General features: G+C 37.1%; 1 protein-coding gene across 11 annotated transcripts in view; it reads left to right on the top strand.

The window, feature by feature from the left end:
• Positions 1–23,481, top strand: part of MPP5 (membrane palmitoylated protein 5) — a 60,678-nt gene that overhangs the window by 11,677 nt on the left and 25,520 nt on the right. For 3 of the 11 annotated variants that reach the window (XR_005105279.1, XR_005105278.1, XM_037394361.1), the window contains exons 3-6: positions 9,858–9,959; positions 13,523–13,594; positions 13,841–13,899; positions 18,518–19,029. Coding sequence is in view for 9 of the 11 variants with exons in the window: in XM_037394361.1 (XP_037250258.1) it covers positions 18,663–19,029 (367 nt within the window). In the remaining 2 variants the exon portion in view is untranslated. Of the gene's footprint in view, positions 1–2,353; positions 2,483–8,061; positions 8,256–9,857; positions 9,960–13,522; positions 13,595–13,840; positions 13,900–17,553; positions 17,972–18,517; positions 19,030–23,481 lie in introns of those variants that run through there. The other 8 variants (XM_037394368.1, XM_037394364.1, XM_037394362.1 and 5 more) reach the window with 7 other exon arrangements.

Genomic DNA, 23,481 nt, shown 5'->3' with positions numbered 1-23,481 from the left:
TAAATTCAATTGTAGTAATTGTTTGAAGTGACAAAACAGAAATAATAGACCATGGATAATCTATATCCCAAAATTTTTCTGTTTCCTAAGTAGATGATTGTAAAAAGTAATGATAAAATTTAGAAACTGTCAAGACTCAGAAAAGCAGATATGCCTGCTTTGATTTGTCTCACTAACACAATTGGTTGATTTGGCGCTAAATGTTAAACCCAGTGATCAAAATTGCCAGTTGATTGCTCTGAGTAATTGGCATGTGAACAGTGTTGCAGCTCTTGTTCAGTATTTTTCTGATGTTATTTGAAAAAGTGACTGTTGGTTTACATGTTTAGGATTTAGGTTCCAGCAAAATGGTAAAGTTGTTGTAGTATTCCTAGCTTGTTCAGGAAAAGTATCTGGGCTTTTTGCTTGGGTTTGGTTTTTTTTTTCCGCCACTACTACTAACTGAAGAAATCTCAGTATTAAATGGTCCTTGAGGGCAAGAACCTATGTTCTCACTCTGCAAAATTACAAAGCATAATCTTGAAACCTTGGGTTTTTTCCTAGCATCACACAGAGTGCATGTAATGAGTGTTCAGAGGGGTGGTAGAAAAGAAAGGAAAGGAAAAGGAAAAGTAATATGCAGAGATGCTAATGAAAAACCTCTCTCTGAGGTATTGGTATACAGTCATCAGAGGAGCTGCCTTCAAGTAAGATGCCAGTGCTGTTATTCACAGTGTACCTGCGGGGTTAGAAGTTGGGCTAACCTGTCAGGCTTTTATAAACTGTAGAAATAATTTTAGAAATCCTGTTTCATATTTCTAGAGACCTCTTGATCTCTAGTCTGAAAGGAATTCTGAGCCATGAAGACTTGGTTTTGTACATCTGACAAATGGAAAATATAGAACGGCAGCATCTGCTGTTACTTTTTGAACTTTCTTACTGTGACAAAACTCTTCCCAAAACTGATATGACTGGCCTAGTATGGGACATTTCAATTCCCAGTTAAAATTCTGTATTAATAGTATTTTCAGTCTACCCAACTGCCTGAAAGACTGTTTTAAATGGCTTCATAATTGGACTATATGGTATCTGTAGGAACAACAGTTGTGTGTTCTAATGGGTAAAAGAATTTAAGGTTGATGCCAAGGGACCGTAGCCTACCACCTGGCCAGGAACCTGCAGAGCCATACTGTGGGATGTACTGGAGTGTCAGGCAGGGAGCAATCTGTTTTTAGAGAGGCCAGTTCTCTTTACTCATGATTAAAATGCAGGTGTCTGAGCTAGTAAGTCATCAAGAACTTGGAGAGCCTAGTTAGCCGAGCACAAACAGAAATTAAATTCAACATGGTTTATCAATTTCAGGCCACTGTCAGTTGTGCCAGATGCAGGGACTTTACAGTGTCACTTGATCTTAGTCCTCTTAAACTCGTATCTGCAGGCTTTGTCATTGCGCAGTTTCCCAGTCTCTTGCTGCTCACTGGGAATGTTGACTAAGTATTTTTATTGCAGGTTTAAAATGTAGTTTGTTTCAACTGTTATAGTGAGTGGTGAAAATTGTTTTTAATTGACCTGTGGTCATGCCAGACCTCCTGATTATACTTACTCAGTCCTGTGGTGAAAAAAAATTACTGGTTGGAAAAAAAACCCCTGAGACAGTCTGAGGTCCTGACATCCCTCCCCTTGAGCTGGGGAGTTGAGGAAGCCTGAAGCATTGCCCTAAGAAAATTATTTAGCTGCTATAGATGTGTAATGGCTTGATTAAAATTATATGCTTGTATTTGGGTGTCTTTTTTTAGTTTACGCAGCTGTTTGGATCTTTTTGTGCACTGCCCTTAATACAATCTTGAAGTAATGACTTTTGTAAGCAAACCAGGTTTTTGCTCTAACTTTTGTTGAATAACCTGTTGTTTAATTAAAAATGCATGATCTAACTTCTGTAGGCTGTTGCTTAACTGTACATCTTTTTATTTCCTTTGTTTCACGTGTAAGCCTTGTTATGTCTCTCTAATTGACATTACTGATCTTTAGGCCTTTCTGGCTCTTTTAAGAAAAGGAGTAAAACCTATTCTGGGTGAAGGTGTGCATTGTTTTATTTGCTTAAGAAAAAGCTGAAGCTCCCTAATGTCTATAAATTATGTTGATTGATTTATCTTCACAGAGAGTAGTCCCATTTTCAGAAGAAAGCATCAAGTGTTTTCCTCATAGTGTGACCTAATATATTTGAAAAAATGCCATTGACGACAAATAATTTAAAATAGTCTGCAACAATTCAGGTAGACATGAAGACAATACTGCTTAAATAGTAGTCTTATTTGCATTGGGAGGCATTATTGGATTGCATTGTAATGGATTCTATAATTCTTATTTTTGCCAGAGCCCAGAAGCTCCCACTTGTAAGTGGGACCCAAAAATCCTAATCCTAAATCCATGTTTGCAAAGTTGTTCTGAAATTGAGAAAGCAGGTAGCATTCACTGCCATCTTGATTTTTATCTGACATGCAAGGTAAGCACTTATCTTAATTTCTTTCTTTTACCTTGAGGTACTTCTGTATTCCTGAATCATTTGTTGCTGATCACACAGCACCTTTCTGGAGTGGTTTTGGATTTTATTTGTTCTTAGACTTAAACACTAGCACATGGAATTTTGTTGTGCGCATTTTGTCTGATTTTTTTTGGTTTTTAGGTATAAACTGGCTCTTCTATACCGACTAAGAGTTGGTAACGATTCAGCTTTTACAAATCTGTAACTCATCAAAAAATGGCAGTTGGTTTGGTGATGAGGAGAGACCATTGTTTTATGGGCAGATGGTCTTATTAGAGCAGTTTGCTACTGAGAATGGGAGGCATCTTTCTCCTGGGTTTTTCTGCCATATTATCCCACTATGCTGGCTCTTGGAGAGCTCTAGTGATGGCAAAGCCAGTGTAAAGGAAGTGAGGAAAGGGGTTTGGAATAAGATGAAGGATGTCTCCATCTTACAGAATTATATTCTAAGCTCAAGTGGGAAAACTGGTAGGAAGAAGTAGAGATTGTTCTGAAACATGGATATATGTATGTTGAGGCATTGGGTGGTATGTATTGTTGCATCCTGAAATTTCGGCTGTGTTGCTCCAGTGCATTGTGAGAATTTGCTGCTGTGCAATCTTGAAAAAGTATGTTTAGGAAAATTGGTTTCCCATTTCAGCTGGTCAAGTCTCTTTAAATTGCTAGGCAAGAAAAGGACCGAGTATTTTCAAGCTTTGTAGTGCAAAAGCACGGACATGGAGTAACTAGAGTTCTTGCTGCTTGTCAGATGCTACAGATGTGTATGGTTAGGGTCTGGATGAAGTTTCTCAGCTGAAATCCCTTCTGTAAAACCTGACTTTTTCATAGGGTTACTGCACTGAACACACAAGTGTTACACTGTTATTACAGTTCTGGTGCTTTGCAGTGATATTTGAAGGTTTTTCTCTGCAAACTTTGCAGCTTTTTCCTGTTGCTTACAAGGTGGATGCACCAGACTAGATTGTTATAATTTCTGTATAGATAGTCTTTTCAGTTTAATTTTCATCACATTTCTTACACCTGATTCAGAGAAAATAGTTTCTTTTGTCCCACCCCTGTGTCACACAGAGGAAATGGTTTATCTCTTCCAGTGGACAACAGCTTTCACTCTTTACTGTTAAAATTTGGCTGATCCCTTTGATCTTTAAAACTGTATAAAGACGGTGACAGCTTCCCAAGCAGTGTATAGAAATGCTGATATTGGCACTGAGCCCCATATCCAGTTAGTTCTCTTGCTGTCTGTTCTGTTGTCTTAGCCTTGCGCTCTGACACTGGATTCTGCTTTTTATACAAGCAGGGAGTTTAGAGTAATTCAACTTTGCTATTCTTTTGATGATTGCTTGAATGAAAAAATAGTGTAGTTTCTCCAATTATGAGCTTCTTTCCATATCATTTAGTTCTAGACTCTGCTTTTTTACTCCCCTGCATTTTTATTCCTTTCTCAGGCTTTTCTCAGAAAAAAACCAAGATTTGTCCTTGCTGCGTACACAACTTCTGGTGCTGATCTGTGCAGCAGCAATTGATGTCTTGACACTTGGTTTTGCAACAGGGCAAGACTACCAATTTTGAGGCGAAAGCACTGAGAATATTTCAGGCTGTTCTGACTGCATCATTGATGGTGAATGCCAGTATTTGTGGCACATTTTAATAATCTGTTTTGTTTGGGATAACTTCGTAATTGTAACACTTTTTCAGAATGCTTCAGTGTCACAGAATGTTGCCAATGCAGTCTTGTAGGTAAGACCGATGTTGCTATTACTGATTTGTCTCCACCTCTAGAGGAAAACACTTGTCTGTGGCCTCTGCATAAGAGGGCAACAGCCAGGCTAATAATTTTGCTGAAGAATTTACAAAGTAATACTTCCACTCAAAAGTTCATATTTCTACAGTTATGTAAATGTGCATTTAAGAAAGAAGTACCATATGTCCAGAGTGTTATGGTTCTTTTTGTTCAAAGGATTAATGCAGCAAAACCTGTTAAAGGCTAATTTACTGAGGGCTTTATTTTTTAACCCAAAGTAGAACTGCCAAATATGCAGCTTACATTCTTAAATAAGCTTAATTATGGGAAATTTGGCTCTAGGGTTTTGAATTTAATAGCAGTTTGTCTTCAGTTGGATGGCATCAGTGTGTTCTTAAGAAGCTCAAACTTACAATAAGATTGTTTCAAAGGAGTCAATACTATGGTTCTTTTGGAATGAAACTAAGCAATGATCACTGAAGATGCTGCTACCTAAAGTGGCTGTAAAAATGACATTTTTTTTTTACAGTTCATGTCTTTGGGATTGTTTTAGGACATAGAGTTCTTACTTTCTGATTCAGAAGTACCTGATGACAGAGTTCTATATATTGGGGCAATAAAGTATTGTGATGTATTCTTTAAAGATATTTATCAGCTGTGTTGGTGTAGTGCATATAAACACGTTTGCATCACTGGTATGAAGAACTTTTTACAAACTTAATCTTCACTATTTGTTTAAGGGGTTGGGTGCATGATTGATTCTTCTAAGTATTGCTGAATAACTTTTTTGAATGTATTCTTAATGTTAGTGCTCTTTTGTATAATACCTATATGGTGTACTTCACCGAGTGGTGAAATGCAAAGATATACTGCATTCATGAGTTGAAGATGTTCTACCTCTCTTCCTGTTTTCCCATTACGAAATACCTGAATTGCTGAGATCTGACATTGGCAGCAGGAGGAAAACTTTACCTATTGTAGAGAAATTTCATTATCTGGCATCCATTAGATTTTGATTTAATTTTTATGCACAGACACTTCAAGTAAAGAGGTGTTCAAATATCTTACCACTTTTCTGTTGAGAAACTTGTTTCATGTGTTATGACAGTAAAAAATACACATGAAAGGTAAAGTGGGACAACTTAGTGAATCCTGAACTTGTACAGAAAACTAGGAAGACTGGCTGTTCCTGGATTGATTTCTGTTTTCTCTTGCTGTTAGAATTTTCTCTATTGCAGTGGTTAGTAGCAGGAAATACCAGTTTATGGAACTCGTTCTAGTTGTCAGACCCTTTAGTAAGTTCTAATTGTGGGGCAAAATTTGTGTTGGCTTTAGTGTTTTGTGGTTTGTTGGGGTGTTTTGGTTGTTTTTTAAGGAGTAATTGTGTACTTGTTAATGCAAGCAAGTGTAAAGTATAGGCTAACCATTTAGCTGTTATCCATTTCATTGACACAGAATAAAGATCACTGAGAATTAATATAAGAAGCAAAAATTCAGTGTTCAGTTTTCAACTTTCAAATTAGGGGAGGGAAGAAGGCTTTAAAGATGCTACCAAAGGAGAAGATTGTTTTTAAACAACGTTTTTTAACACTGTTTGAAGAGTCATCTTCAGCTTGATTAGTGTAAGAATTGAGAGGAAATACTTGCTCAAGTTTATATGCTTTGTTGGAAGTTCATTGCACTAGAAGATTCACTCCATGATCTTAGGCAAGGAGAGGTTTCTGCTGAATTCCACCTTCCTAGATGCTGAGTCTGTTTCCTAGCACAATTTCAGAGTTCTACAGAAAGATGTATGTAGCTTGTAGTATCTTCATTCAACAGCTCAAGTGATGACAAGGTTTTCTAGACAGGATTGTTGCACCACTACATACAAATAAAGTTTTCTTCTCTTCACGTAGAAAGGAGTCTTACATTCCTGTGAATTTATCGCAATTATCTAATGTTTCCTTAATAAAAAGAACATGTGCTTTAACAAGGTTTCAGAAGCTGAATGTACTTTCTTTGGATTAGCAAAAGAGTTGAACTGTGGAGGAGCTCTGCAGCCACATTGCTTATGTTTTGGACTTGGTTTGCAGAAGTGAGTATGTTCCTGCCAGGGTTTTATGTTAATTTGTGTAACTGATTGTTAACATTAGGCCCAAGAGTCCCCTTACATTTAATAGGAAAGAGAGAGACTGGTTTTGTAAGGTACAGAAGGTCTCTAATGTTACACCTTTATAGTCTTTGTGAAGCTTTCTCATGCATTTTTATTACGAAGTCTAGTAATGTAGCTTATTTACAAAACATTCGATTTTTCACACCCTATAGTGAAATGTTGGTAATAATGTTACATAAAGTATTTTTCTACAGATTTTCCTCATGACCTGTGAAACTTTAAGTTACTAGATGGTATAGGTTTGTTCAGAAGTCTTGTCTTACAGTATGACCAAGGAGTTGGCATGAGTTCTGTGGCATTATGATTGACATACCCATAAGTTTAACAGATCATTGTGATAAATATTGGGAAGGTTTGAAATAAGGGTGACTTGCAGGTTTTGTCTATTTCAAAGTGGTTACTTATATCTGAATTCCATTGTATAGGTAGTATGCTTGAGGTAATAGTACTGTTATTTCCATTAGTGTTCAGCCAGTAGGTGTACCATTTTATGCATTCTGCTGCAAGTGCACAGAAAATTAAGTTTTATTCCTGTCCACTGTGGGGGGAAAAAAAAGCTTTTTAGTTGTGGATTCCAATCTAGTGTGTTTATACTATCTACACAAAGGTAATAGGCTGAGAATACCACTTGATTATCTTGAAGTAATTAATGTGTAGATGTGTTTAGACTTTTCAGTAGGACCATCTTTAATACTCTCAAAACATGAGTGTTCAATTTACCATTTTTTGGGGGGAGGAAATAAATGCAAGGTTTGCAGTCCTTTACATGCATGGTGTCAGGTTATGCCTTTTAATAGAAGCCAATAGGTTCTTTTAACTGTCCTGTTTACATCATCACAAAGAGATGCAGGTGGTTGTAGGTGTGTGGTTGCTTTCTTTTGTGGTGGCTTGGGGTTTTTTGATGGATTTTTTTGGGTTTTTTTAGGATGAAAAGCTATTTCAAAATCACTTCCTGTTGATGAGATTTTGGCGGGGTAAGGGGAAGTGGATGAATTCACAGAATATGATTCCAAGAGATGAAGTTCCATTGGAGTTGGCGCTCTGCTGCCTTGAGGGAGTTTCTATTTGTCTCTGTCCTCACCTCTTCACCTTCTTGGTCTCAATCACTTGCTCCTTCCCCTTGTGCCAGTCAGTCCTGTCACCTTTCAGATAATTGTGAGCTGTTCTAGCATGCCACTTTGACCAAAACCAAACAAAAATATTTTGCAACATTCTGCGGTCTTGTTGCATTAAGGTGACTTAATGACAGAGAGATTTGACAAGCTTTAAAGCTGTCAGAGAAGGCACTGGCTGTACAGCCCAGAAACAGAGAGGGTAAGGGAACAGTCAAGAGAAAGAGTTGTGAATGCAGTCTTTGGCAGCAGCAAACCAGCCCAGCTTAGCAGTCCAAGGAATCATACTGACAGTCTCTTTTCTTGTTCTTGTCATAAATTCATGAACTATGGGATCTCTGTTTGGAAGGATCCAAAAGTAGGGCACACTTGAAAGCCTAGTCAGCTTTGTTCTGTGCTAGCAGTTGGGGAGTTCGCTGTGCACAAACATAGTAATTTCTTCAGGGAAATCACATAATTCATTAACGTTCTGTAAATATTAAAACAAGACTGACGCAGTGTAAAGAAACTATAACACTTCAAATTCTGAACAGTTGTTTCAGTCAGCAAAGTTTTGAGTTCTGACTTTGCTACTTCTAATTCTCAGGAGTGAGAAAGATTCCAGAAGATCTCATGGGCACAAATTCACTTGAGCATATTCCTCTGCAAACTCTTGAGTGTCATCAGTTACTTCTTTGGGGGGATATTTGTCATAGCTATCCTTTGCAACAGTCACCACAATCTCAGGTGAGTTTAGGAATGAAAAACTTAAAATGTCAGAAACCCAAGTATCTAAAACATTTTGTGGGTGGTCCCCCCCTCTCCCCACCCCCTATAAATATAACTAGAGAAGAGCTCAGATGAAATGTTCTTTTCTGAATTTGTAGTGCGTAAGTGACTCCTGAGTTCTGTGAAGTCCCAAGATCATAGATTGTACAGTTTTGTGGTTTATGTTCTATTTTTTAGAATTTCAATCTTCAGAAGTCTCAACTCATTTTTTGGTCAGAAAGAAAGTCAGAAGATCCTTGTCCCCTTCCCTCCCCACACAGCTATGAGAAACATAGCAACAGAGCAAATGAGGTTAGATCATTAAGGACAAGAATTTTTTTTAAAAAAAATCACTTTACTGTCACCCATTCAGATAACACTGCAAAAAAGAGTTGAAAAGAGAACAGAGGAGGAAGGCCACGTAGTATCTTTGTTACATGATGTTTTGAGACTATAGCTTGATCATATAAAGTTGACAGTCTTTGTCCCTATATCTAGGCTCTTTGAAGACTGTTGAGTTAGATATCTAACATTTCAGCATATTTGGATGAAAGCCTGCTCAGAATATCCATCTTCCCCTTTTCCTTAGATGACGTTTCTAACTGTGTTTATCGGATTCAGGAGGTATTAGCATATTAAAATGTGAGGAAGAAATTTCTTTTTTTCCCAGAATGTTGTAAATATGACTTAAGAAGAGCTTGCTGTGGAGGACTAAACTAATGCCATTTTGTATGAATTTAAATGTCAGATGAGATGAAAACTACAGAACATTTTGTCTTCAATTTAATTTGGAGTTAATATTGCTTTGGTTCAATCACCTCTCTGAAGTGTAATTTACATATTAGTACTCAAAGTTTACTGTTAATACTGTGTTTTACATAGTGAAGCAGTGGCAAGTAGTGACATTAAAAAGAACATGCTAAAAAATACAGGGATTAAAATGAGACCAGTGTGCAAGAGCCCAAGCCAAAAAGGATATAATTTGAGGGGAGTGGGGGAATCTTACTAGAGATCTAAAATAGCAGCAGTATTTTTAATTTCACAGAGAATACTACCACTGTTTAAAACAAGGACAGGCATGTTTACTTCTAGGACAATGAAATCTGGAGTCTTAACTGTCTGTGAATAGGTGATAAGAAATTATTGTCTTGTTATCATGTTTCTGGCTGTCCTGTGAGATCTGTTAACAATCCCTGGAATTCTAGGAATTTCTTTCCTCTTCATTTGTTACGCTTGAAAGTTTCTAAATGCTTGGAATAACTGCTAAGTTAAGGTAATTTTTTCTTTCACTGTTCTATCATCTTTCCGTTGCAAACCGTGGACATCAGTGTTACCCACTTGTACCTATGTAGAAAATAAATGTTTCTTTTAGCAGGGATTGTTGGTACTGAAGATTTAATTAGAGCTTCGTATTCAAATGTATGCATAGTTGCAGCCTATTAATCTAAGCCATAGTGGGATTGGTAGGGTAGTAAATCTATGTGCTAATTTGGGGTAATGTGGGTGTCAGACCATTTAATGAGCTGTAGTGTTTGTTTCTGTGAGCTACTTTTTGAAAATGAGTGTTTCTTTTTTTTTCAGGTTTTCATTAATTGCTGTAGAGACTGCCCTCTGCTGTGCTCGGCACCTACACTAGAATTCGGGTCTTGTCAGCACTGGGAGTTGCTCATAAGTGTTCAAAAGGTGCTAAACATGTCAGAGCTTTACTGATGATTCAGGTGGCAAAATAAAAACAAAAGTTAAATACTGTGTTATTGAATTTAAAAATATGCTTATAGGACTGTAGCAAAAGTCTTAAGTTTTTCTATCTAGATGTGATTTTTAGCAATAAGCTGCTTGAAGCCTGCTCTGATTTGTTTCTGTTGTCATTCCCTCTCCCCAATCCATCTGCAGTCACCCCAGCTGAAACTTTATTCCCCTCATGCCTATTTTTCATTTAGTCTAAAAAGTAGAAACTAAACAATGCTGTTGTGTTAGTAGTAGTGTATATTTAAAACAAAGGGAATTGTTTTAAATTATCCTTAGTGTTTTCAACAATAGTTTTTAATCTTGGTCAATCATTTTAATTATTTGTGTAACCAAGGAAGAAGCATTTATACTGCTGTGCCTAGTCAGATTTGCTAAGACTAAAGAAAGCTGCTTGTGCAGTGGTTCTGCTTGACCTGTGCTATCACTTTTAACTGATTAAAGGAGCTCACGGAGATACTAATCAAGGAAGATTGCTGCTAATAGAGCATGCAACATGTGTTTTTCACAGAGATTGGTAAGAAATTAAGTAAGATTAAAGTGTACCTCCCTCTTCATATGACTGCAGTGTTACTACTTTTATAAAAAGCAGGTCACGCTTATTTTAAGATTATTTACATCATGCTTATTCTAAGGGGCATTAATTTCTTTGGACCTAAAAGAGCTAAAATTCGTTATCAGAAGTAATCTACTGTGGTGTATCCTACATACCTCTAACTGTTGCTCACCTGAGTCGTTGAGGCTGTGTTTTCTAACAATTGCTGTAAATAGAACAGCTGAAATGCTGTACTTCAGAGGTTTTCTTGGCCTCCGTACTGCTGTGTATTGAGAGATTTTAGCTGTGTGCTGACTGAGCTTGATAGAATGCACAAAAAAGGTATTTTCGCCTCTGCATTTAAGTAATCGTCTCACTTTCTAATGGGGCTGGAAAATGGGCTGCCATGGTCTCAAAATGCAGGGAGAAGCAGCAGAGCAAGGTGGAGTGGTGTGGCATAGCATGGCTGGTGTGCTGCGTGTCCCCCAGCTCTGGACCCACAGCGGTGGCCGTGGCAGCCAGCTGTACCCTGGGTCCAGCAGGGAATGCAGAGTCCTGCAAATGGGGGGGCTGCAGCTGCTGCGCTGGCGGAGCCCTGGCACCAGGGGGGATAAACATCACCTCCCTGGGCCCAGTGAGCAACATGGTGCTATTTTGGACATTTGGCAGTGAAGAACAGAACTTTGGTGATAACAATTACAAATCTTGCGTTTCTGCTTTTAATTTTGAGGCAGCAAGAATTGTTTATCCGAACTCCATTGTCTGTCGCACTGGGCAATCAAATTAAACATGACCTCTTTTAGAAATATATCTAGTAGCCCAATGTGAATAAAAGTTACAACAGTGACTGAAACAAGTGTAGTGTGTTTTATTACATTGAATATTTATATAAAACAATCTTTAGATTATGCCTTTGAAAGCAATTTATGCCTCTGTAGTGGTACAGGTTAAAATCCACTCTCCTTTGTCATGTGAAAATACACAATGAAATTATAATATATACTGTGTGTTGTAATTTCATATAGTTCATGCACAGAAATTGCAAAAGGTGTCTTCCATATATTTTACCATGAAGGTACAGTTGCTGAAGAGAGGTTCGAGTGATGTGGCTGTTGTTGGCCTGATAACACTCTCCTTTTGGTCCATGTTTTTCATGGAGAACACTGTTCATGCCTGTTCTGTAGGTAGTAAGTGGCTCTGTATCTTTTGAAGTTAGTAGACTGGCGAGTTCCTGTGCTGTGACTTTTTTTGATTGTTGCCGCAGCATCAACAGATAAACAAGCCTAATAAAATTAAATGTGTTTAAATAGACCACAGTTCTTAAATGTGATACCAATGCAATTAAAAAATGCGCTTACAATTTCCCACATTTGCATGTTGAGCAATTTGTTTATACAAATTTATATTTTTTATATAAATTTATAAATATACAATTTATAAAACTGGAATCTAGCCTTAGCGTCTGAATTTTTCAGTTTAATCATTTTCTCTGTGCTCCAATGATGCAAGTTAGCATTGTTACTGTTCTTGTACAAATGTAACTTCGAAAGCACTTAGAATGAAAATTACTTTCCTTTTGAGCAGTTAGTCCTTTTTGCTGTTGATCCACATATCTTGCACATCTAAGTGAGCATGGAATGTTAAAACCTCTTGGCATGTCTGGAAGCCTTTTCAAATGCAAGTTGAACTGAGTTACTGTGCTTGACAGGTTTTACAATGAACTCTGGTCTGAAATTATTAGAAATGAGTCAGCTGGATATTAAAGGAAGAGTTTTCTTCCAATACCAAGACTACGCTAGAGCGTCTAATTAGAGGAGATCATGTAAAATATTGTAGACTAAAAAAACCAAACCACATGTTTTGCAGATTGACTAGACACCAAGCAAAAATGAATTGCAAATCAAATACAAAAATCAATGCAGTTCATTACATTACAATACAGTAAAGGAAAACAGCATGCAGTATGATTGAAGAAAACAGTACTAGTTACTATGCACAATATGAAGCGAAGCATCAAATAATTACTGTGATTAGTTATTTTTTTATATATATATGTATATAAAAAATAGTGTTAGAGACTAAGAAAAGGATACATCACCAGGTACCCCCTTAACATCATCCAGGCCCACACTTCAGCTGGGAAGCCCGGTTGCAGCCGGCACCATGAGTCTCGGTAACTAGGGAAATTCCTACGTGGTGTCTCTGCCCGTAGGTGAGGCTTCTGGCCCAGTCCTGGAGCTTGCCCGCCTTTATGCTCAGTGAAAATAATAAATAGCTTACATACCCTAGTGTATGTGAACTTATAAGTTTAGGCTAAGTGCAGGCATGCACTGTCTCATGATTAATGAGTTCACACACGGCAGGGACGTTGGCCAGATGCCCGAGCATGGTGGGGTTAGTGTCGTGCCACAGCTGCGCACAGGGTCATTGTCTGGATGGTCCTTCTCCTATCTTGCTTGTTCTGGGGGCTCAGGACAGACACCACCTGCTCTTTAAAGTTGTCCTTGGGCTCCCTGAGTTCACTGTCCAAGTTAAAGCTAATGTAAAGAGAATTTTTTTTTTTTCATTACAGAACTTTTAATTTTAAAAAAATAGTATCAAATTTTCACAGGTTTTTTAACTTTTACTTGTTTCTGAAAAACTGGAGCAGCCTGATATTTCTGGCGCTATTAAGCTCTGTAGGAGATATCTGTGAAGTATTTTCTACCATAAACTCCAGTCTTTAACGCTTATCAAGTAGTGGTTAATTTTATGCTGTGCAGCATGGTTTGTTTTGCATTTTGCTTTATGTAACTGGCTCCCAAGTCTCTTAATCTTGCCATTTCGCTGAAATACTGTTGAAGAAACATTATGCTTGGGAGGTGATGCAGGGAAAGCTGGAAATTCTTTTTCTACTACACTGAGATTCCTTCTGTGGAATTACTGAAGTGTTTTACTTTGTTGTTTTGTGATTTTTATAACTTAGATTTCTAAGCAAGCAAAATCTGAAGTACTGAGTGAAAACACCAGAAGAGCCACCGTTACGTGAGCATACATGGTAAAAATCTCTAGCATAATTTTATGCTCATACTTTTTTACTAAGTCAGATATCAGGAAGCATCTTGTATGCAATTTTAATTTAACTTTTCATTCACTTCAGCAATCTAGAATTCTTCCAGTTGTTTTTAATGAATTTTTTAATGTACTGTATCTGTCATAGTATATGGCTTTCAGCTGGTGATAAATCCTTTGCACTGTGCCTGATGTTAAATATGTATTTCTTGTGTTTATGATATAATTACAGATGTAAAGTTGCGCTTTTGTACTCTCAACTGTGCCCAAACTAATGAAATTCAGTTAGAGGTGAGTGCTGAACTCCCTTGCAGTCATTTAGAATTTGCAGCTTTAATGAATTTTAAAAAGGGAACTATCAAGTCTAATCATCCTTCTAGCACTGAAAGAATTTCAACCACCACCAAAATGTAATGCAAAACCTCGGTCTACAGAAAATGTCATTTTTGCTCTTTGGAAGTTGCTGAAGCAAAACAAATTTAATTTTACTGTACAGAATTCAGTTGTGCATAGCAATCATAATTGTTTTAACACCAGCTACAGTCCCCAGGAAGCAAGTGAAAACTTAAACCACCTTACAGCTTCTGTTTCTGTCCCTGTCAGTATGCATTTTATACTAGCATCTGTCTTACACACCAAGATACTGCATTTATATATGTTCATTCTTCGACAGAGCTTCTTGGGGTCTGTGCTTTGTTTAGTGTATTCAGGGTGATTAAAGAGATGATGAAAGCCTGACATTGTTTGGGATGTATGCAGAATGATATGTGGCTTGTAAGAGTATTCTTGAGAATAGCAAGTATAATTAGCAGGATAGTAGGTATATTTTTTTCTTTAATTTTAATGTTTTGAACTTGCACACAGATGCTTTGTTTGCTGTTCGTAATTACTTCACAGTGAAATTCTTGTGTGATGTCTGATGGTGACCGGAGTGACTGAAATGCTCTTTCTCAATAGCTACACTTACATTAGCAGTTTAGACAAACCCTTGTCTGTAGGGTAAAAATTTGAATAGTTAAAGTAATCTGTGAAGGAGAGACTTGCACATGTGCTCTCCAGGACCATATCGGTAAGACTCGTGATATGAAGTTGAACAGAAAACAGTTGTAAATCTGCTGTATTTGCAAAGATCTGTCTGTCATGTAGAAGTGCTGTGGTTCCCCTGTTAGATACCAGCAGTTCAAAGGAAGACACTTAAAGCCACAATTTAACCCTATTAAACTTTCAGTAACCAAACTCTTTGTAACACCGAAAGACTTGTACATATCTGAAGAGTATAAAAACAGCTAATACCAAGTTCTAAAACAGAAAATGAGTCTGCTAATTCCAAATATTATTCTGTATATTTGATATATGAGGCAGTAAAAAGTCAGTATTATTGAGTGTGTCTGTAGATTTTTCTCCTTAATATAAGAATAAATGTAACAAAATAAGGTTGTCTTGGGCTGAAAAGCTGGTTTATCAGATGATCCACTACTTACAAAGAACAGACGTCATGTAACAACCTTCCCTTGTTGTTGTTATCTTGAGATTTTTAAAATTGCAAAAGAAATCTTGAGAAAGAAAAGCCAAGGATACTGTTCATCATCAGACTTTTGATGCCATGCTTATTGGTCAGAATAAAAATTTCTGTTTCTGGTGCTTCCCGTCAAGCTGAATGTTACTTTTACCCTCAGCTATACCACACTGTAACTTGAGGACTGAGTTAATATTTTATCAGTGTCATATTTTACATTTTAAATTCCTTAGGGACCATCACAGAGAGGGACTTCAGACCTGATCTATTTTTTTCCTTATGTGCTTATTTCATTTGTTGCAATTGGGCAGTAGCATTTTTCCAAAACTGTTGGAGATGAGGATTTGTGGTGTCTGAAGCAGACCTGAGACAGCTGAAAAAACCAGTGGGGTTTAGGTTTGGAAGGCATCACCTGTTATCAGAAGTTCTTTGATTAAAGAAAGTTGTTCCAGCATTCCAGACTTGCAGCATGCCTGTGCTTTGATGGGTCTCCAGATAGTTATATGTGGAGGGTCAGGTTCTTGTGGAGTTGTTTTGATATTGCAGTAACATCAATTTTAGGCTGCTGGATAAGTGATATTACTTATCATCTTTTATATTATCTGAGTGATTACTTTGCCTGTACTGCTTATTGCTTGCTTCAGAGACTTCTGACTTTCTGGGATATCAAAGATACTTTCTATTTAAAATTCTCCGAAAAGACTTAAATTTTGATGCCAATTTTCTGAGTATTGCTGTTGAAGCGTGGCTGCAGGAGAACTCTTAATTGTCTGTAACTTTTGTTTCTTTCGTAACTGACTTGACTCAGACCTCAAATACTGAAAGTGAGCAGCTATCAACACAGGCCACTTAAATGTCTTCGTTACTCTGTTCCAAGAATTTATGTGCTCTTTGCATCCTGCATGGAGCTTATGCTGAAAATGTAAGCGATGTTACCAACTGTTGCCTAGTACTAATATTTACCTCAGATAATATTTTTGTTTCTCTGGTCTTCAGTGCCGATTACTATGTTAAAAGAGATTTTAAAACTTCTTTAAAACTTCTATAGATATATGAGTTTTTATTGTGCCCTTTTTCTGACTTAACCTCAAAAGATAGGTAGTTAGTACTCTTTGTCTTAGGTAGTTAGTACTTTTAAACTTGATGGAGGAAATGTAGCTCATCCCACCTTAAATATTTTTGATCAGTAATTAAATATTGGCCACCAGCTTAATTTCCTCATGTGTAGATTCTTTAGCGAGTGTAACATTACTTCAGCTTACACATGACCGAGTGTTATGATGGTATCTTAAAAGTTGCATTTTACTTCCTGCATATCCTCAGACAGCGGGTTTGACTTCTTTAGTGCTCAGTAAGTGGATATTATTCATTCCCTCATTGTTTTGACACCTGTTAGTGGTACCATGTGGACTGAGGAATGTGAGTTTTCTTTCAGCTTGTCAGAGCTGAAAAAAGACAAATGTAACTTTCTAAAGGCTCAGTCTTCAGGCAGGCTATGGCCAGTACAATGTGGATGAAAGAGAATTTGAATTATCTTCCACCCAGTTAAATTACTGTGCTTTGCAATTTTACTGTACCTCATGAGACATCCCTTTTGGGGATTGGTATTTCTGTACAGTGAAGCCCTTACAGAAAGGGAAATGTGGCTTTCTGAGGGTCATTTTGCTACATTATCTGTGTTATCTCTGAATTTCAGAGACTGTTTTTTGATATAGTGATTTATATAGCCATGTCTGAATGCTAACTTTATGTGACTTTAGTCTTCGCAAAGCTGTTCTTTTTAAGTTGGGTGCTAACTGAAAGTTTTACAGGCACCAGATAATTTTGGTACTCGCTAGCCCCACTACTGGGGCCTCTTTTGTTGCCTGAATTTTTTCTGAGTCTGAATTTCTTCAATGTTGAGCACTGAAATAATTTAATATCAGTGTAGTGCAATTAAGTATCTTTAAAAGGCAAAAAAGAATTTTTACTACCATAGGCATGCTTTAGTATTTGCTTCTTGGAATATCTTACTAATAACCAGTAGTAGTGGCTAAAGAGGAAACAAGTAAAGGAAATTGTTTAGATGTTGCTGTATGTAGCTGTGTACTGCTCCTGAGGAAAATGAAAAGCTGTATGTACTTAGAATTGCAAGCTGGCAGAAACTTGTGTAGGAGTTTCTGTTGCTCTTCCTCCAAGACATTGCTATTGATATTTAATTTTCAACTTAATTACAACATAAGCAACTTTCCCTTCCTCCTCCAAAACATAAACATTTGATTTAAGAAAGCTGGCTGTTGTGGTTTTTGGTTTTATTTTTTGCCTTGGTGCTTCCAGCATATAATAAAACTGAGATACTTTGTAGTATTTCCTTTCAGTAAATAAAAAAATATAATAATTAAAAGGAACTTGAAAAATTAAGTGTATGGCTAATACTGTACACAGCTACTTAGTAATTTGATGGCCTTTTAATTGGACATGTTGAAGATAACATATCATTGGCTTTGTGATACAGAAAGGCAATGTGGTATAAAACACATGGTTACATGTATTTAAGAGACAGGTGGTTATATTTATCAGGACACTTAAGTTCTTTAGCCTCAATCATCAGGAATGAGAAACCAGATTAAAGTGCAAGGAGTACAGTGAAATGTCACTACTTGACTGTGGAAATCTGTTATTGTCCTCTGTTAAATCTACACTTTTGTATGCCTACACAAGGATTTTTACTTTGTATTTAATCCTTTCTGCTTTAATGCATGCCTATAGGAAGTATTAAGAGTAGCTGCTAACCAGAGCTGTCCAAGCATTATCCTAGGACTTTATCCCTGCTTGGAATCAGGCGAGTGCAGCTCTGGACTGCTTTAGGTAGTATCTTTTGGAAGAACTCTATGCCATACCTGTCTTCTCTGAACCTGGGAAGCAATATTTATGTAAAAATGCCTCACTTTAGGAAGAATAAGTACAAATACCTTTACTTAAGTTTAACTTAATAAACTTCTTGTGAACATGTTTATAACAGGTTACTCATATTTAGTGTTTGTAGGATTGTAAGCATGGTTTGTGTTTGAATTTTTAAGAATGAAGGGATAAATTAAAACCAAATGGGAACTTTCAGAAAACTGCTAGTTTGTGGTTGTATTGAGTGCAGAATCTCCACTGCTTTGACTGGGAAATTTAAGAGACTTTAGCATTAGTTTGAACAGTACTCCTTTTCTAAGGTTGCCACGTGAAGTTTACTGAAATATGTGAAACAGATTTGCGAGAGTGCTGTAGTTCTTAGTGGGGGGAAAAGCACTATGTAAATGTGGAGGAAAAGTTCCATTGCTCTGATGTCTGGGTACCTGGAGAACTCTTAAGTGTTTTCTTATTAATGCAGTTATTTACTAACTCCTTTTTAATATCTCTTATTAGATTTTGTTCCTGGATTTTTCAACAACTGTCCTGTGATGGAAGGGAAATAATTTTTGACGTTAAAATGGATTTTACACAACATAACAAAAACTGGCCTAATAGCAGCATTTTTGTTTGAAGATAATAACCCTTGTTACAGATAATCATGACAACGTCTCATATGAATGGACATATCACAGAAGATTCTGACAGTGAAGCAAAAAATGTGGATCTTGCACCTCCTGAGGAACCTCAGAAGCACAGAGAAATGGCTGTTGATTGCCCTGGGGATTTGGGCTCCAGGATGATGCCCATGCGGCGGAGTGCTCAACTTGAACGAATCCGTCAGCAGCAGGAGGACATAAGGCGCAGACGAGAAGAGGAGGGAAAGAAACAAGAACTGGACCTTACTGCTTCCATGAGGCTAAAGAAACTAGCACAAATTCCTCCTAAAACTGGAATAGATAATCCAATATTTGACACAGAAGAAGGAATTGTTTTGGAGAGTCCTCATTTTACTGTGAAGACACTAGGTGGGTAAAATATAGTGAATGGGCTAATGGAGAAAATACTTCAGTTGATGTTAATGTTCTTTTAGGCCACTGAAAGCCTGGTTCTTCTGATACAGGTTTAAAGTATTCTGGTCCTTTGGATTTTTGGTAGTTTGGGGGTTTTTATTTTAGTCCAAGCATCGGGCTATGTGCGTCAGCCAGCAGCTTTTCACAACCAATCCGTTTGGGAAATAGTTTCATGCCCTATAGATAAGGAATTAAGTGGATGTCTCCAGCCTATCTAGGCTGGGGAGCGCCATGCAAGTCATACCTGATTTTGTTATGTTTGATGAAGCAAAGACAGAAAAAGCCATGAAGTAAACACTGTCATTTAAAATCAAAATGCAAGAGTTTTTAATATTTTAAAGAGAAACCTGCTGGTGGTTTCTTCTTATTCTGGCTGTCTTGCATTATCAGTTGTCACCTAATACAATACATATTTTCTCTTGGAGTGTTGGCATTGATAGTGCTGGCTGGGAGTTGAGAACAGTGAAAAGTGGCTATCTAATTGCTAATTTTTTTTTTTTTTGGTCTTGTCTTCAGGTTTTTTTGTGCCCAAGCAATGTTTCTGCTAAAGACATGTCTCTATTCCATAACCTCTGGTAATCCTTATTGTACAAATCCATCTTTAGGAAAATTTAGGTTGAAAGGTTTATCAGGAAGTCAAACTGTCCAACCTCCTGCTGAAAGCAGGCTCAGTTATGAGTAAGGCAGGTGCACCATGTTTTAGTTCAGGGCTTGTCAGCCCTGCCCAAGAGATCTCTTTTTAAGAAGCAGGTTCTGTACTTTATGAAGTGTTAGATATTTGATTGTGAAATTCTCTTCTTGGAGGCAACACAAAGCAGAAGTTGCGAAGATTGATGTCCACCAGTAGAAGTAACTTCCGTTGGGAGCTGGTTAGCCACAGTGGCTACAAGGTCTGAATGCTGATGACAGGAGGGATTGGAAATTGGATTTGGATTGGAAATTGGAGGACTTGGACTGGAAAGCTGAGGCTAGGTTTCATGCCAGAGATACTGAGAACTTGGAGGGGAGGGCTAGGTGGAAACCACCGGCCAAAGAAGCTAGGCATGGAAGCTGGTAGGAATGAGAAATGAGTATGGCTCTGGCAAGACTGGGAACCAGTAAGGAGCTGGGGTAGACTGAATTTGTTTGAACAGGAGAGACAATGGTGGAGAAATTACTGTGATGACAAAAGACTATTCTGAAAATCTGTCAGTGGGGCGTAAAACAGATACGGGCTGTGGGGGAGGTGGAGAGGTTGTCAGAGAAAGACATTTGTGAAAAGCTGGAAGAAGGAAACTAGGTTTGGCTCAGCAAGAAGGGAAGTGGTGAAACTGGTGTGAATGGAAGCTAGGTTTCTGTGAATACTTCATGTAAGAAGAAAAACACCAAACACTGGAGACAAGAATATAGAGGCGTATACGTGGAAAGAGGTAAATTAGGAAATGGCAATATATGGTACAAAATGCATCTTGGAAGGAGAATGACCAGATGATTTTGTCGACAAGGACAGACTCCACTTCTGTAATCAAAGTTTGAGTCTTGTCATTGTTCTGCTGTCAGCGTGTTTCTGTAAGAGCACAGTACTAAATTGCACGATATAACTAAAGCTATTCCCTTCAGTGTTTGGATACCATGAAAATCAGAAAACTAATGATGTCTGTCTCTACACTAAATTGCAGTAAATAAAGCTTAAAAGGATGTGCACAGAGCAGAAGTATTGACTAGCTTGCTGAGTGAATATGGTCTGTTCTTTGAGCTAGAAAGGCAAGGGGCTTTAGGAGATGTAGTTAAACTAAATCATGACATATCCATATATGCACCAGGGAGCTGAATTACAGCTTCATAGGCATCTATTTCAATCAGAGAAGTCATGACATAATGTTGACAAGCTTACAAATATACTACTGTTATTTCCTTGCCAGGCAGAATTATAGTAGCAATTCGGATCAGGTAGACTTAAGATTTAAGAAGAGAGGATTTATAATAGCACTCCTGTTAAAGAGTGATGCTTTCAATTATACTTAGCTATGAAGTTTGAGTTGTTGCAAACTCAAAAAAAGTTCTAAATGAAATGCTGTGATCTCTTAACCTATATAGTCCATAAAGAATCTCTGTTCAGTCATTAGCCCTGTCAAAAACTGAGTCACAATTTTAATTTTAGTGAAGTGCTTCTTGCAGTAACTTGGCCTCTTCCAAAATTTTCCTCCACTATTAAGCATGTCCTTTTTGCATACATAAAAACATACATTTTGCATACATAAAAATGTTAATCATTCTAACATCTGACACTAATGCTGAATTTCAGAAGCATTTTTTTAATTTATTTATTCTGAAAGCTGTCTGTTGCTGTTTAATATCAGAGTTAGGGATGTTGCCTTATGAATTTATATATACACACTTGCATACTTAGAAAATAATATGGTTTCACAGGGAGGATTTGAGTAAATTATCGTTAGTACTTCTGCTTTTTTTTACTGAATACTGGAACTGGACATGCCAGGTTTTTTAAAATTTACATGCACAACTTTTTTGTCTCCAAGAAACTTGCTTAACTGTTACTTTATCCAAAAACTAACTGCTAGTATGTGATTTTTTTCACAGTTTGTTTGGTGGTAGTGGATTTCTGATCTGCACTGCTCCTCACCCTTTCCATCTTTCCACTTCTGCTGTCAAGGTGAGAGTGCTTAGTCACTTTCACAAATCTCTAAGCTTTGTTAGGGGAACCCCAAATAAACCTGAGCAGGTGCTAGTGAATTAGAGATGTTAAGCTGCCCTTATTCAGTCTCTTCTAAAATACTGATTTTAGTTTTGCTTTTTTATGTGTTAATCCATAGGGCCTTTGTTAAAGGTAGATGTTTTATATAACAATATTGACCTGATTTTCTGTACTTGTAGCTTGAAAATGTTTTTTAAGTGCCAGTGTCTAATTTGGCAGATCTTTGCCAAGTCTTTAATCTTTTCATCTTAAAAAAAAAAAAACAAAACAAAACAAAAAAAACACCCCAAACCCAACAAAAACCAAACCACAACAACAAAAAAAGCAGACTGGATTAAACAAATTGAATTTCATTTACCAAAATAAAGCAGGACACTTAATCAAAACAATTCTAAAGGGCATGTTTGTTATCAAAACAGTGTATGATTTATACAGCTGTCTTAATGGAAGTAACTTTCTGTGCACCTAGAACATGTGCATATAATTATTTAGCTGGCTTTTTCACAGCAGTATACCACTACAAAATGCAGCATATTTTTTGTTTGCTACAGTTCATTCAATTAATTTAGTTAATTTAGTTAAACGGGTGACATTTCATGTAAGTAACCTTTTGCCTTTTGTGGCTACAGTGAATATTTTTTTAGGGGAAAAGCTGCCTTTTTTTTATTTTTATACCTTTGCCATACTTATTTATAAATGTTATAAATGAACTTTCAGAACAGTTTGGGATAAAACAATACTTTTCTATAGCCCTGTGATTCAAGTAATATATGGAGCATTAGAGTGCTAGTAACACTATATAGAATACTCTAGAGATCTATAAGAAAGATTGGGAATTAAGATACTGGAGCTGACAAAATAAAGCCAATTACATCTTCTTAAGTTTGCTGTTCATAACTTCTTGTTTAAGGTGATGAACAGCAACTATTTTCTTTTCTTCTTTTTCTAATCCAGCATGTTAAGCTGTGACCACAGGTCCTCCCCTGCAGTTGCATACTTTTGCCCTGGCAGTCTTTTGATTAATGCGTATATTGCACAGTGCTCAGTCACATTCCAGCCATTTCAAAGCCTAATGGAAAAAACGCTGCAACACTTCTTCTAAAAGAAGACTTTAAAAAAAAGTAGTTGATTGCTAATTGATCTGCGATTAAAAAATGGACTTGTTCTGCCAAAGAACCCTGACTTTTCTGTGAGTAAATGCAGATGTTAGTCTTTTACTGTTTGGTTTTGGATATTTTTTCTTTTTTTTCCCTTCAGGACAACCTTTTCAGTAGGAAACATCTAGAGGTGGAATCTTTTGTACCTGGGATTTTTATTTTCTTCAGAAAGACTAAAACCAAACAAAAAATCCCTGCACCGAGATCTAATCTGTGGTTTATATTCAGAAACGGGAACCTAGAGAGAGTTAGGCATGCATAAAGCCAGATTTGTACGTAGTTTTATGTGTATGGGGTTTTATTAAATAAGTGACGAGGAAATGGATTGCTAGCTTTTGGGGAATATTTCATTTCGCTCCTTTCAAGCATTATTTCTCTTTTAGAATCATGAAGAGGGGAGTTTGCTCTTTCATGGTGGGGGGGAAATTGTTTGGTATAGGGCTTTTGTGTCCAGCACAGATGAAGATTCATTGTAGAAGGGAATTACGTGGGGAGGAGAGTACTGTGTTAGTATGTGAGAAAGGGTGACACAGAAGGAACTAGCAAAATGCTCAA

The sequence above is a fragment of the Falco rusticolus genome, chromosome 7 (genome assembly GCF_015220075.1).
Source record: "Falco rusticolus isolate bFalRus1 chromosome 7, bFalRus1.pri, whole genome shotgun sequence".
Taxonomy (NCBI): Eukaryota; Metazoa; Chordata; class Aves; order Falconiformes; family Falconidae; genus Falco; species Falco rusticolus.
This window is presented reverse-complemented; position numbering and strand designations above follow the sequence as displayed.